We start from the raw sequence: 14,240 nt of genomic DNA, 5'->3' as shown, positions 1-14,240 counted from the left end.
GTGAAGCAAAAAAGAAATCATGTAACTAAAAGCAGTATTAGCTCACTAGGGATTATCAGCCCAAATTTAACCAGAGGCTATTCTTCTATTATTCAAACAGCAGTCTCAGAGTCCTGTTCCATCTTCTCACCCACTCCTCCCAAAGGCATCTAGGCACAGTGCTTATAAAAAGTCAGTTTAACCACCAGCCCAAATCCCCCCAACAGCACACACAGCTCCATCACAGAGCAGTGAGCAACAAGCAGGAGAAGGCACATAACCATAGTGGTGTTTGGGACCTGGTGACACCAGAGCTGCCCTGCCTACATCTGCTGCCACCACAGCCTGGGCAGTGGCAGCAGGTGACACAGAGAAAGCCAAAAAAAGTGTGCTCAGAGCCCAGGGTGACTCCCAGTGCCGTTACTGATGCAGATGGAGATTCCTCCTGCAGCCCCACATTCATTCAGCACCTAGGGTTGTCCACATGCCTCAGCCCATACCACAGGAGAAACAGTTCAGCAAGTGCTCACTCTCTGCACAAATTTCCTCCCTGGTTTGTACCTGTCCCCAGCCTCCACCATGAACAATGTAAACATAAAATTCTTCCCCCTGAGTCCCTTTCCTAAGACCTGCACGCACTGTGTGTTGAGTGCACTTCTTAGATACAGGGGCAGAGTCTCATTACATCTCACTCTGTCTCTTCACATCTCACTCTGTCTCCTCATGGGAGACCTGATTACTTTCTGGATCAAGTCTCCGGGCAGCATTTGGTGAAAGGCAAATGTTTCCCTTCCACCAAAGCATTTAGTTTGCCTTAATTCCTCAGCAAGCATGAGAGAGCAACCTTTTACTTTTGTTAAGATCCTGGCTTCTGTCTCCTGTGTGGTGCTGCCTGATATTTAGTAATTTGTTTTGACAGCACGGTACAGTGGATTTGTATTCTGGGGGCAGCTCAGGTCAGCTGGTTACAGAGGTAGGACAAAGCCTGAGAAGTTACTGCAGGCCTAGCAGCAGCCCAGAGGCTTGTTCTTAATTTAGACTTCCAGGACAGAAGCTCGGAGCACTGACAATTACCCTTCCGTGCGAGGATGTGCATGAAGCTCTTAAGGAGCTTCGATCCACTGTATGGATTTTGCAATCAGTTCCAATACACAGTACCTGAGTCATCTGCGGTACCAAGCAAGGAGAACAGAGGTTTATGAGGATTGCTAATGCATCTGTGTTGTTCTTCTCTTCTAACCCATTGTTCGGTTGTAGGTGAGGATAGTTAGGCAACCAAAGCCGTCTGTGATACTCTAGGAGGGTGCTGTGCTTTCAGAGTGTGACTTGGAGAGATTTCATAATTGTGCTATGCATTGCCATGGATCTTCAAATACTTCCCAGAAAACCTCCCTGTTAAAAAATTTTCATAGGTATGAAGTCTTTTGTCTCGATTTTCTGTGCTTGGAGAAGTTGCTGCGGGTACAATTCAAGAAGTTGATGGAAGGACTTAAAGGTGCTGGGAAACTCAAAGAAAGCATTTAATATTTATCACCGCAGGATTAAGCTTTTTACCAAAGTATGTACACGAATGAAGATGGGAATTTCTTGTTCTCTCTCGAGGCACTAAAGAAGAAACAGTGGAAAATCGCTAAAACTTTAAAATATGCCTTCACTTTAACAGCAAAAGTGGTTTTAGAGGGGTTTTACTATTATGTACAGCTCAGTTACTAATTTAGCTGCTTACTTGAGAAGTGGCAACTGAGAGTATAGAAAATACGCAATCCAGAAACGGGATGAAAAGAAGTTTCAGTGTCTATATAATGAATCATAATTGACCTTCGCAGCAGCATGTTCTCCAACACTATGGAGAATACACATTTTTTTGTGTAGTTCATCTACAAAAATCAGCAGTATGTCAGGAAAACTGCATATACCTCATATGCTACATAATTGCTCTTTAAAGTGAAGGAAAGATCAAGATACTCTGCCTTCTGTGGTATTAAGTGTTCCCTGAAAGGATCTTGATCTTAACGTTCAAAAATCATGAGATCTCAACACCCTGGGCTACACTCTCCTCACTCTCCTACCAATTTCCCACAGTGTGGTGACCTTCGCGCACGGAGAGCAGTCAGTGGCTGGAGAGGCCTCACCACAGAACCTGTGGCTTACAGTGACAGTAACACCATGTTCTTACTTTCCACGGCCAGAGCAAGTCATCAACAATGACCCTCTTACTAGTACAGCAAGGTTTCCACAAATGTGTCACATAGCCAAGGCAGAATGGTTGAGGCAACCAACTAGAAATCCACTGATGTCTTGCTGAACAGGTTAGAACCTTGCTGACTACAGACTAAATTGGAGGTTTGACTCCGTTATGTTCACCCCTCAAATAAACGACAGACACCAAGGCAAGTAATTTTAACTTCCACATCTGCAAGTGTACTCTAATCAGTTTAATCAGATTTTCCCCACTGAGCAACTATATCATGTACATATCTGTGTTCTGGGATATACAACAAAATCCTCATGCTTTCAAGCAACAGGGATCGATTTAAATGTGATAATGTAATTCCACCAGTAAAACTCACTACATGTAACAGAACGTTTTAGTGATGATTTGGCTTGCCAAGCACATTTTACTGCTGCTGGAATACTGTCAGCTTCAGTCAAAAGAGCACTCCAAGCAGTTTTTTTCTCTGCCTGAGATTCATAATGTATAATGACACCTTTTTTTCAATAATTTGCTGTTTAAGCATTTTGGGGCAAGATTTTTTTTTTTTTTTTCCTCTTATTCTGGTTTTGCCTTTCAGGCCATCACCTTCTTCTGTTCAAAAAACCAAGATCAATATCCACTTACCTACTTCACAAAATGCTGCTCACGAGTATATAGTAGGTTAAGGCCTGTAAAGTACCTAGATCAAATTATCATGCGACATATATGCATTTCTTTTTTATCTTGCAGGACTCCTAAGGAAGATTATGATTTAGACAAATACTTACATATGCTCCAAGCACACATTCCTCTCCTGGAGCTAAGGCTTTGTAGAAAGAGTATATATGTTGTAACATGATGGAGGCATCTTTAAAATAAACACCGAAAAGCCTAATCCAGGAACGCACAAACTAATAATATAAAAAATTCCTTCTTCAGTAATGAACACTTCCTCTAATCTTCAACAGTTTTTCTAAGGTCAGCTGTGAGCTCCAGGAATAAAAAACTCTGTTCAGGCTATTCATGGCTTCTTCATTTCAACACTTCTCCTGCATGCTGCTCTAACTTCAACTTCTTTTTTTTCCCCCTAGTATAGTCTACAGGGGAGACTTTTAATGTACTGACCAAGAAAAAGATGTCTGTTTGGCAAATTTAGTCTGCAAAGGAACCATAACAGTTCTGCATTTTATCATGAGTTCAAAGTATAATTTCAGTGTTATGTTGCTAGGTAATGATGTGACAAAGGCACTATATCCCTCTCACTGTGAATCTTACGTTTCTATTCAAATCTACTTCCAGATAACTTATGTATCAAAGACAAAAGACAGATCTCAATCATTCCTACATGCTGCTTTTTCCAGTACCTGGTCTTGTTCTATTACCTTGCTCTTCTCCATTCGCCTTGCAGCTCTTCAGCTCCCAAAATGCAGCCTCATTAGTTTGGATGCAAGAGCATAAAAGGAGACCCTCATCTGTGATGTGACAAAACTGAACAGGTATCTTTATTAAGAAACACAGAGGGATGGATAGGAAGAAGAAAGAAATGAAATGCACTGGCTTATTTTCCTGTCAAATGCCACAGATATTGCTGCTAGCCGCTGTGTAGCAGCTGGTACAGGGCAAACAAGAGTATTTGTCATTAATTCAGTTACAGAAAGGGAAAGAATAGATCTACAGTATTTCTCACCCAGTACTAGGGCGTGATCTACATGCAATGTGAAAATGCACAAAATGATTGAAGGCATCTTGCCAGCACAAGAAGGTTCTTCCTAGTAACATTTAACTTGAGGACAATTTGCATTTCAGAAAAATTAGGAAAAACTCAAGTTTCCATCTCAAAATCCCACAGGACTGATTTAAAATGTTGAATCTCTCTTCCAGATTTGTCCTCAAGACTGTATTGATTTGTATTTGGTTTTGTTTAGCCGTTTTACGAATTTGATAATTGAAGGGCAGAAAAAAAAATACTCTGAATGGAGAGAAGACTTAACTTTTCAGAAGACATTCCTTAGTGTCTTATGATTCAGAACAGATCAACAGATAGGCATTTAGTTATCATTTTAGTTCTGGGCTATGTTTATAAATATATCTCCCTAAAAAGTACCCATAGTGTGTATGACAGATCTACATGTTTAATAATATATTCAATAATATGTTTAATAATATATTCATCATTGTCATGACATCTGTGATGCTGAATGTTGGTCTAAAACATTTGGTCCATTCTAAAACAGACCAGTCACTTTCAATGTGTGGTAATCGAACTCCTGGGATCTCTTCAGTATCTCTCAACAGCTCTCAAAACTAGATGAATCAAGTCTATTGGCAATTAGCTTGGAGGCATTTGCACTGCACTTGGAAAAAAAAGTGAGGCTTTTCCAATTAAAGAAAGTTTTTAAATACTACACCACAGATATTTTGCTCCAGATAAACTTATGATAGGCACAGTTTAAAGTGAGAAACAGAAGTTCAATGAAATATCCATATTGTCCAGTCTATATTTTACCTGCTAAGGACCAGATGCAGTGATAAATAGGTTGCTTTTAAATGGATAGAAGATCAGGCCACATAAGAGTCTTATAAAAAAAGAAAGAAAGTTAAAAAAGACCATTGTAGCTTCAGAGGACATACAGCCAGCTCGTGGCTCAGTATAAGGGAAGGAATAACAACACTAGCAAGCATTTTATTTTGTCATGGCCAAGTTAAACCATCAAACAAACATGATAGTGGACCAGAATATAGTGGCCTCCTCTTGTTCCACAAGCATATTTTTATAAGACCTTTCAACTGTATTTGAGAAATATACTGTCATCTGCCTTGTCTCAAAATATTTACCACCAATGGCGATAGATTCTGCTCAGAAAGACAATCTAAAATGAATTTACAAATGACCCACCACATCCTGGCAGCCTTTCAGTAAATCAGGATAGGTTCCCGGTAATTGTTGCCATGAAGTGGTACCACCAACCAGAAAAGGACCAGAGGATAGGACCAGAGAAACTCACCCTTCACAAAATGGAACCAGCTGCAAATATCATTTCTTTTGCCAAAACTCTCTATCAGGCCAAACCTGGCCTTACCGACAGCTACAAAACTGACATGACCACAAGGCTTGTGTCACACTCTGGCTCAGTAACTGTAGCACTTCCAGGCACTGACAACTTACTTCACAACTTTTTCTTCGTTGGTTAAATGAAGAGAAAACCAACTTCACCAATGCAGTGCTGTCATTAACATGTTAGTTTCCTCTTCCTCACCCATCTTCTCTTGGCCATCACCCAGAGGCTGCCACCTCTATTGGCTTCAAAAACATCTACCCCCTCTTCCTGAACTGCAGTATCCCTCAAAAGGCCATAGCTTACATTTGTTCTCTTTTGGTACCCCTACTAACTCTGCCTTTGCTGTTACTCTGCACAGAAATGCAGGCAGGAAGTTCTTTAAATATAGGTTGCTATAAAAGTGTCGTGTGTTCAGTGCTAGTATCAGCAGGTGAAGGAATTTTCTTTTTTATAACTTTAAAGGAAATATTCTGGAACATTTCAAATGTTGAGCTGGGAAAAAAAAAAAAAAAAAAAAAAAAAGAATCCCAAATGTCAACACTTGGAAGTGGAAAACAACCTGAGGTGAGCTTTATATAAAGTAAGTGGGGCACTGCAGCACAAGGTCTATTTAGGAAGAGGAGAAGGTAGTGTTCTGCTGCAGCCATGAGCACATGCAGGTGTCTCCCAGGATGGGGGAGAGAGAAGGAAAAAAAGGGGGAAAAAACACTGTCTTGAAAATTAGCACAAAGAAACAGAAGGGATACTAAAACCGAGTGTTGGCTAGATGATGGCAAATCCAAATATTCCCTGACTTAAAGTTTTAGTAAGTAGCCTTTCAGTTGACTATTCATGTACATTTGCTCCACTTAGCAGGTATCCCACACTCTCTGTCATCTGCCTCCTTCTTGTCTTTGATCTACTTAGTCTCTCTCCTCTGCTCTCAGGCTTTTTCTGCCCATGCTTTGTGCTGATGACCCTTCACATTAGTTTTTCCAGCTTTCCAGTGCTCCCCTGCACAAGCAATCTGAAGCTTCAAAACACTAAGGGCAAAATGTCAATATTCAGCCGCCCAAAGGAGGCAGGGCAACACACAGCTGCTCTTAAAAAGATTAAGGAAAGCAGAGGAGCCAAGAGTGTCCTGCTGATGAAGTGCCAACAGAGACACTCCTATCTCTGTAAGGGTTTCTCCTTTCCCTCTAGCGAAAGTAGCTGGCAGCAGCCTCTCTCAGAAGCTGCAGCCTCCCAAAACCCTGACTTGCCAGGCAGGCAGCTGCCCAGGGCATCAGAATGTCCACAGCAGCAAAAAGAACCTTTTTAGTCACTTTCTAGCCCTAGCCTTGCTGTAACACATAGCTACAAGAAGAAATTTTTTTTCTCCAAATGTCCTTGGAACATGTTCTACTTGTAGAAGCATGAGACAGCGCAGAAGTTACCTGGGCTTCCACGCTGACTGCTGCATTTAAGGCTACATTAAGTTTAATCTCATTTTGACTTTATTGTGTGCACCAAAACAGCAAACAGGTGGATCACCGTTCGTTTGGCATGTTTGTAACCCAGTTGCCTCACACACTTCTCAGAAATACAAGACCCAACAAAGAATCTGCTTGGGAAAAAAAGAAAGGTGAATCATGCTAGTTCTGCATAAACCTGTGCTGACAACTGAGTAACATACTTGAAAGCATCTTCTGTTTTCAATTTGTTACATGTTGTCTTCGGCATCTCGAACCCTGCACCAGTAAATAACACACAAGGTAGACGGATTTAAGCTGCTACTTGGCATAAACAGCAGCTATGCCATTTATTGCTCACCTGGCTCTCATCAGGGCTCTGAAACGCTTAGGAGTAGTGGAAAAAATAGGAAAGACAAAACCGAAAAGAATAGGTGTGTGGGGGAAAAGCTGACATCAGCTTTTTTACTGACCCCCTAAGACCACCTTTTTCGTAACAGCACTGCACTGGTTCTCTTTCATCATCACCACCGGGGCAATCTTACCACACTAAAGCTAAAACTTCACTGCCATGGCTTCCTGCAGGCTACAGATTCTCACAGAGCCTTTCACAGGGCCCTTGGTATTTCCAATATTATTGCTAGTCCTGCACTCCTCACTAGTGCTTCCAAACGGTAAATTATGCTGTGCTAGACACCAGGGCACTTCCAGCAAGAGGACACGAGCTGCATGTGATCCTACCACTCATTGTCTCTCCCTGATATTTTCCCAGTTTCAGCCAAGTTTTGAAAAGGTGGGAAGAAGAGCAAATGTAGGAAATTTGATTAGAAATAAGTATAATATTCAAAATATTATTTTGTAAGTGGATCATTCAGGATGTAATTAATATTAGTGTGCTTTGGATATAAATGCACCGACATACGGTAACGCTGTGATGGTGTAGTCAGACACAATGTCTAATTATTTTATGTACATATGTAAGCACCGTGACCACCACAGGGGGGAAAACCTACACAGTTGCATATGCAAGGAAGAAAAAATTGCAATACAAGATAAACGCAAGGGATTGCTGATAAGAAGGATATCCCCCAAATATACAAGGATGAGTGGTAAGACAACAAACAAGACAAGCAGTATGAGGAACAGATGAGACCCCTTCCATTTTTTGGAATGGGGCAAGTAGCATAAAACCATGCAGCTTAAGCAATACATATATTGCTGAAGATCAGTATGTGAGAGAGTGCACCACAGCATGGCACTCTGCAAAGGTTTTACAGGTATAGGAAATGAACTGAATAATGTAAAGTGCAGTCCTCTAAAACTTCTGCAGATAAGCTATATCTCACATCCCTGCCCACCCTCTTCAGAGACCAGCCTTTCAATCAAAACTAATATAAATCCAAACACAATGAAATCAAGTCATCAGATGCACTATTGCCATTTCCAGATTCTTGGGATGTGTGAATGTGTGCTTTATCTCACATCCCAGTGGAGTCTTACAACAAGTGCAAAAAATGCTGAGAAATACAAAGCTGAGGCCTGTTCAGACCTGGCTGGGCGACCACTGTCAGATGGCAAGTGTGTTCTGCAAACCATCTGCTTTTTCTGCCCTGAACAGAGAGAGTAAAAATGTTTATAGCTATTTGAAAAACTCCTGTACTGCTAGCAACATTCCACCAAAATGCAAGCATACACCTTCTTAAACACAGTTTACTTACTTTGGCTAAAACACAGCTTTTACAAGGTATGATGTTTATTGCAAGAGTTTCTAAGCTGAAAACATAGCTGTACAATATTCTAACTCATTCGAATGCCTTGGTGTTACAGGCTACAAATGAAAAGGAAATATAATCTCACCCCTGCAGATATCTAAATAGTAACAACTTCCATATATTTCTACAGCCACAAATACTGTAGTGAAAAGTAATAATAGTTGTAGAATCACTGTTACTGTTAGGAAAAAAAAAAGTAACAGAATGAAAAATTAACAAAACTAATAGTTTCATCTCAGTGGAGCACAACCTGTCATGTCCATGTCAAGCCTTTTTATTCTTCAACTATAATACTACTCTTGGATCTCTAAAATTAACCTTAGTGATAGAAAATAAGAATAAGCTATACAAGCTGAAAGCATTGTTAGCCAAAAAACTGATATGGGCTCGATACTACAGCTCACAGCTGGCACTCTTACCCCAACATCTGTCTTAAGAGTAGTGTGAAGGTGGCCTGGCATGAGTGTGAGGAAATTTAGGGCATGGCACAGGCTGTGCCCTGAGCAATCCCCTTGCAAACCCCAGCACCGAGGCACTTTGTGTCAAGCTGCTTCTGACACTGCTTTATGGAGGCTGCCCAAGCAAGCAATTCATGTGACCTCCCAGAAACTGCTCTGGGTTGAAGACAGAAAGCCATATAGCCAGCTTACAAGTTTCCAGAACTCCTCTTGTTACAGGATGCGAGTTCCACGTGTCTCTATTTCATCAGCGCAGACACGTCCATCGGGAGGACATTCAGACACAGAAAACAACAGTCAGACAAAGGGTAGACGTGGATCATGAGCACAGTCGAGACATATTACACCCACTGAAATAAATAGAGCATGTCTAAAGGCTTCTCCCAGCTGCATTCGGCGCTCACTCATGGCTGGCTCTTGGTTCAGACAAAGTCAGAGAAGTTTGCACAGATGGCAAACAACCCTGACTGCGCTCTCCATGCCGCTGTCATGGCATTGGAGAACCAAGCTCACAGCAGATGCTTTTCCTGCTACTGGCCAGATAAGGGGTGTATGGATGGGGTGGAAGCTGTGGCACCAACAGGGAACAGGTGAGGACAGTAACAACTCCAAGCCATCACCAACCTCTCCCTTTGGCCAGTGTCCTGGAGCAGTAGAGAGTCCAGCTCTTCCTGGCACAGGCCTCAACAACATTCCTTTCTCCAAGGGCGGAAGGATTACTCTGCCCAGCTAATACTGAGTTAATGTGCCATTAATGATATTAAATCAGAGACACTGAGTTCTTAGAGAAGAATGGGACCACTGTAAAAGCATCAACTTCCTCATTAATTTTTTTTTTTTCAATTTAAAGCAGTATGTTCATACCTACTCTTTTAGGTATGTGCTCTTAAAACTTTTGTTACAAACAAAAATACGAAAATGTTTTGTGGAAGTCAGTAAGGGAAACAAACTTCATGAAGGTCAGGTTGAAATGCATATTAATCAATCTTACCCTAGTTTCTTGAAGCACACAGCTAGATTTTCATCCTATTTAAGTTATGCTGAATTCAGCGTAAGTGAAGCTAGCTTCACAAGCATCAAATTTCTTCTAGGAGTTCAAACAACCAAGGACAAAACTTAAACATACTCAACTGATGGTTATCCACAATTTGTTGTTAAAAAACTAAAGCCAAGTACATTTATTCAGGAGTTAAAACCAAACAACAAACAAAAACAACATGCTCCAGTAACTTCTGACCTCTTTCCAAAATCCATTAGTCAGCCACATCAAAGTCACGATCACCAGAGAAACTACACCCATTTTCTCATGCTGACAAAGAGACCAGAAAACTGTTACTATCTGTGGGGCTTTTATCAGCTCACTCAGCCTCTGCCTTTATCATTTCCACCAGCTTTATTTGATCTGAGTTTGCAGGACAGAAAGTCTGTACTTACAACTATAGGCAATGCATGACCTGGGCAACATCTCTGCAGCACAGACTGCAGAGAGGCAAAGGTTCAATAGGCCAAGGTTCATTTTTGCTTAGGTTTTTTTGATTGTCCTTAAAAGTTAACTACAGAACTTGAAAGGTCTCTGAGAACTCAGAGGATGATAACAGGGAAACAAAACCTCACAGCTATCCTACGATGTTTCAAGATTTTGCTTCAGAAAAAAATAAATACCGAGATCACATACAGACTGTGTCTGTTCTCCAACAGTCTTAAAATGCATCTTTTTTCCAATTTATTACTGGGATTTATTATTACTTGCTATGGAACCATCTGTTGGAGTTATGAATTTTCAAAAGCAGAATGACAGAGAAATCTTTTAAATAAGGCAAGGCAGACTAACACCACATGCTCTTTGGGAAAGCATCCTCTGTCAGCAAGGGTAACATATGCTTCTTGTACAAGACAAGCAATCCCATTTCACAGTTCTATCTTCCATTACCCTGCTGCTGTAATGTAAAGGCACTGATAGATCTTACCGCTGTACAAAAGATGCAGCTGCATTCCTGAAGAGTGGTCATCTTATCCAGGGAATATTCACAGAGACATAGCTTGCAAGTGAGTAGAGGCTCCAGAGCTAGCTCTCCAGCTTCTGACTCATCAGCTGTCATGGTGTGAGGACAAGCCTTCCCAGGAGAGCCCATTCAGTCATTAATGGTCCGCTCAGCCTGGAAAGAGAAATTGATAGCTGAAACATTACACAAGCCATGTAGTCAATTCTATTGACCTGGGAATTTACATCTAAGACCCATAACAGTGCCACCACACCCAAATGTACTTCTTGACATCTTAGGGCCAATCTCACACTTCAGGCCACCCAACATTTATAAAGAAGGTGACTGAGAGCCCACCTCCTCGAAAGACCTGAACTTGACTGAGTTCTCAGAGAACATTCATCTTGCTGGCACAAAGCACTTTAGTCAGGTTGCTTAACATCAAATTAAAGAAAAAACCAAACACAAACCAAAACTCACACAGATGGGGCATTACTCATATTACACGCAACAGCATAGTGGTCAGAGCTCTCACCAAAGTCCTAGGAGCAGGGAAATTATTTGGGAAAATAAATTGTTAATTAAAAAAATTAACTGATTCATATGTGCACAGATATATATCACTGCCTTTTCAAATGAGTTTCACAGTCATTCCCCTCTTATCTCCATGGGATCCTTCAGTCTTCATTGCACCCACCCAGTTCCAGTGGGTGTCTCTACTCACACTCTCTATTTCAGCTGGTGGCTCAGGAGCTTCCCTGGGCAGTGCAAGACAAGAGCAGATTCTCACTTTCCAGGCAAGCACTTCAAATATTCAGTCTGTAATGTGGTGGGTGGGTACTATATACTCCACCTTCTCCACTAGTTGTCTCTGAGATAGCAAGCTGGCAGTCTACTGCAGGATGGGTGGTGAAAGCACAAGGAAAAGGTTCCAGACTGCACGTCCTACTTCATACAGGGCTGAAGCCTAAATACAAATGAGTATTTAATGAGCAGTCCTCTTTTCTGCTTTGCCTTGATGATGCCAGACAGTAGCTTTTGTGCATCCCACTCCCTGGCATCCAGCTCTTCTACTTATTTCATAGTGCTCTTAGGCATCTAACTGAGGTTTGTGAACCAAGAACTGAGTGCACTAGCACTTTGACAGGGAGATGCTCAGAAGAGCCATGTTTTCACCACACATGTCACAGCAGTACTTGGGGAAGAAACTTCTATTCTTTGATGAGCAACAAATGGAAATATCATGCTCAGATGTAACGTTTTATGGCCTAAGCATTTGAAAACACTGCACCATAATCATAAAAAAATTTCAAGACCCTCATTCTTACACAGTAACACTGAAAAAGGAATTAAAAAGAATATCCTCAAGCTTAGGCTGAAACAATGCAAAGCACATTTGAAGATTTTACTGGCCTCAACATAGACAGCGGGGGTCACTGCAGCACTTAAGCCACAGGAAAATCTATTCCTGTCTCTAAGAAATTTGACCCAATTTTCACAGACTTGCTTCTGAACACACATAAGTGGTGGCAAGACGACCTTCACATCTATTTGTTACAAGCAGAGATGTGGTGGCCAGATGTACACAGCTACTTGCAGCAGCATCAAGAGTGCATCTCCACTAAATCTAAAGAGTTGCATCACGAATGGAGGTTGCCTGAACACAAAACCAATCAAGACCCATCCATGTGCCTGTCAGATTTGACATCTCACGAGGCAAACAGGAGACTCAAGCCCTTTGGTCCACTTCTGCTGGCCTTCCCTGCAGTCCTGAATGTCCTCGTGGCAGGGCTGTCAGGTCACATTTGGCAGCGTGTCCCTGCTGCCGTTCTGTGGCTCCCAGAGCAGCCAGGCCAGCTGCAGATAGTCCTGTGTATGTGACTTACTGACTTGCAGTAGAATCGTAGTACCTGCTGAATTCCTTCATAGAGTGAGAAATAATGAGGCTCCTGGAGTTCAAGTGGTCCATGCACATGGAACCCTTCCCCACAGCTTCCATCTCATAATCTGATGCACAGCCAAGCCCCATCCCCAGACCTGTCCCCTCAGCTGCATGACCTGTGCTCCCACAGTCCGCAGAAACACACTTTCCTTTCAAAAGCCATTCAACCACAACAAATCTGGGTCAGAGCACACTTACTCCTTTTTAATTTTTTCACTTTGAAGTTTTTTAGCCTAGCCTGTCAGAGAAGCCACCAGATTTGTACCTTGGGATGTCTTTGTTGCAGGCACCCAGTTTCAAGAGACACGAGAGTCATAGCCAAGATTCTGGCAATCAAATTCCTGACCACAAATCCAAAGCAAACTCTCTATTTTATGGTTTGCTATCACTAGTTCAGAAAGATGCCATTCCAACGTTATTGTTGGTGCAGTCCTGGGACCTGCTGCCATGATACCTCCCCCACCACCACCACCAATTTTTCCATACAGCTGCAGAGCTGGAGCTCCAGCACGGCAAAAACCTTGGAAGGAAGCCTCCCTCTGAGTCAGGGACTACAATACTCCTCTGTAATTACTGCAAGAGGGTGGGGAGGAACACTGAGTCACTGGAAACGCTATGGCAGATCAAGAACTACCTGTTATTTAAACCTACATGCTAGACATTATCTCAGTATTTAGGGGAATTTTAACCTTTTTACTCAGGTTGCTATTCAACATCATCCACACCTGTACAGGGAGCTACTCATCGCCACCCTGCACAGATCTGAGGTTTCTTCATTTACACGGTAAAAGGTAACAATGTTAAAAGGAGGGATGCACAAAAGGACAGGTAGGAGTATTTCAGGATGTGGGAATGGATATAAAATGGATGCAGCTGTTTCCTAAGTCAGTGTTCTTTTTATAACCAAAAGGGTTATGACCCTGGATGCAGGCAGCATTAAGGCAGCCGTAGGAAGATTCAGGTGTATCACTGAGGTTTAGGGCTGGGGGCTAATTTTAGATGGCCTAAATCCAGGATTCAGTGTGACAACAACAGTGACAGTGAAGAGCAGGCTCCTGATACAGCGCTCTGCCCTAGTAGCAACCACATGCCATGATGGCTGTAGGGTCTCATTGCATGACATCCCACTGTCATTATGATAACACTTGTTTCTGAAGGCTGTAGGTTAAATTCAGTTTTTCTCCCTGTCCCCTCACACACTCATCCTTCCCTCACACCAGGATTCTAGAGCAGGGCTGAGGTTCTCCTTAAAACAGGTAGAGCACCCCATGGAAATCTCCAGCAGACAATACCAAGCAAACCTGGCAGACCAGAGGATCCAGTCCCCAGACAGGCCATGCTCACCTCACCACAGCCTCAATAACCCCATCAGAGCTCATCAAACGGAGCAAACAGAATCAGAGTCATGGAGACAGCTCCATGTC

General features: G+C 42.1%; 1 protein-coding gene across 7 annotated transcripts in view; it reads right to left on the bottom strand.

The window, feature by feature from the left end:
- LOC114059465 (E3 ubiquitin-protein ligase RNF144B-like) overlaps positions 1-14,240 on the bottom strand; it is an 88,094-nt gene that overhangs the window by 17,674 nt on the left and 56,180 nt on the right. For 6 of the 7 annotated variants that reach the window (XM_027887938.1, XM_027887936.1, XM_027887940.1 and 3 more), the window contains 2 exons: positions 10,860-11,048; positions 3,538-3,661 (listed from right to left, as the gene is read on the bottom strand). In XM_027887938.1, coding sequence (XP_027743739.1) covers positions 3,538-3,661; positions 10,860-11,024 — 289 coding nt within the window. In that variant the 5' untranslated portion in view covers positions 11,025-11,048. The remainder of the gene's footprint in view (positions 1-3,537; positions 3,662-10,859; positions 11,049-14,240) is intronic. The other variant, XM_027887941.1, reaches the window with a different exon arrangement.

Source organism: Empidonax traillii, unplaced genomic scaffold (genome assembly GCF_003031625.1).
Source record: "Empidonax traillii isolate 1590-97213 ecotype Southwest subspecies unplaced genomic scaffold, ASM303162v1 scaffold225:size1387458, whole genome shotgun sequence".
NCBI lineage: Eukaryota > Metazoa > Chordata > Aves > Passeriformes > Tyrannidae > Empidonax > Empidonax traillii.
Note: the sequence above shows the minus strand (reverse complement) of the source record. Positions and strands in the feature narration are given on the sequence as shown.